General features: G+C 44.5%; 1 protein-coding gene across 1 annotated transcript; it reads left to right on the plus strand.

Annotated features, from left to right (window-relative positions):
- Positions 1-199: 199 nt before the first annotated feature.
- Positions 200-397, plus strand: T265_15893 (hypothetical protein; the record flags this gene model as incomplete). The annotated part of the gene is made up of 1 exon (XM_009179307.1): positions 200-397. A coding segment is annotated over one exon (198 nt), but the record flags the coding sequence as incomplete, so codon positions are not given.
- Between the last annotated feature and the right edge of the window lie 1,066 nt (positions 398-1,463).

Genomic DNA, 1,463 nt, shown 5'->3' on the forward strand with positions numbered 1-1,463 from the left:
TGATTTCGTCGGCTCCAACCGATTCCAGCCTCAGTTCTGCCATGCCGCTTATCAAAGACCTTTTGTATGTGGCGGCCAAGTTTCGTTGCAGTACAACGAGAAAATCTAGTGCATGCGTTCTTTGAGCCCCAGTGACACAAAAGTCAAACACGAATCCGGGTCTTGAGGTTTACACGCTGTCACACTATCGTCATATCTAATGCATCGTAAAGCTCCTCACATTCTGCGCTGTCTTTTGGAATGGTTGGGAGCATTTTTGAAGGCTAATATGACGGCACGTTTTGTTACTTTGTGGGTACGAAACATCCGATCAGTTCCAATCACTGCTCAACAGTCCAAGCCTCATCCAGTTGTCAACGCAATTAGCATATTCTTTTCATATAATTGTTGGCGTATAGGTATGTAGAGATCCCATTAAAAGGCTTCCCAGCATGATTACTTACTCAACATTCTGTGTGGCGCATACCAGGTTTTCGTAATATTAAGTTGATGTCATTGCCGTGGAGAACCGTACCAATCTGGGGTGTGAAGAATACATCGGGTTGTCTTTAAGAAAAAGCAAAAACGCATTAGCCTTTTCATAAAAGCCGAATAATACCGTTCCAGCTTTCGCTCTATACTCTGTGTAGAGTTATTGCCCGAAAACTACGTTCTGTGGACGTCCCTACGATCACGGAAGAGAATAGTTTGTGACACTACCAAGGGCTATGTTGGTTCAGAGTACCACACGTCAGTACCCTTACACTGGTTTTGCCGTCAATGATGAAGGCCTCTTGAAATAGGTCTTCGGTTGCGCAACAGGTGCCTCCATCGAAGAATACATCTGACAGGTTAACTGATAGTGCATTGGTCATATGTCGCCCGTAACAATGAGAACGACACAATCAAGGCGGACAGACTTTGACTTAACAGTATGGTATTGGATGATGGAAGTGGTCGGAGCAAAAAGCTAGAGGCTGTACGTCGAAATATTGGAGACGTGAGAGACCTAAGGCTGGTCCGCTACGACTCTTCCAAGATGCGTACACCTTCCAGATAATCTGGATAAAGATTGACAAGACGGTCAGTCAGCAATCATATTTTGAATGTCTGTAGCTGGAGGCAGCGCGAATCATGCGAACCTCTGCTTTTACCTCTGCTTCTGAAAGATGTGGCTATTTCGTTCCTATACAAATTGAAACCTAACGGTGACACGGTTGAATGTGAACCCAGAAGCTGGTTGTGACAAAGTTGTTTAACTTCAAGATCTATAAGAATTTCAGTCACTAATGGGTCGTCCTCCGCTTCTATTATCGTGAAAAGCAAAAAGAAGACCGACTCTGAACGAGTTCTTGATCAGAATCCAAATGTGTTCCAGAAAGAGTAGCAGTCAGTGATTAACCCACATTATCATGAGCCAATGGTGATGTGTTCACTTTGGGGCCTTGGAGGGCACCCTGTGGTCGGATGATTTTGGTTACTCC

The sequence above is a fragment of the Opisthorchis viverrini genome, assembly GCF_000715545.1.
Source record: "Opisthorchis viverrini unplaced genomic scaffold opera_v5_1756, whole genome shotgun sequence".
Classification (NCBI taxonomy): domain Eukaryota; kingdom Metazoa; phylum Platyhelminthes; class Trematoda; order Opisthorchiida; family Opisthorchiidae; genus Opisthorchis; species Opisthorchis viverrini.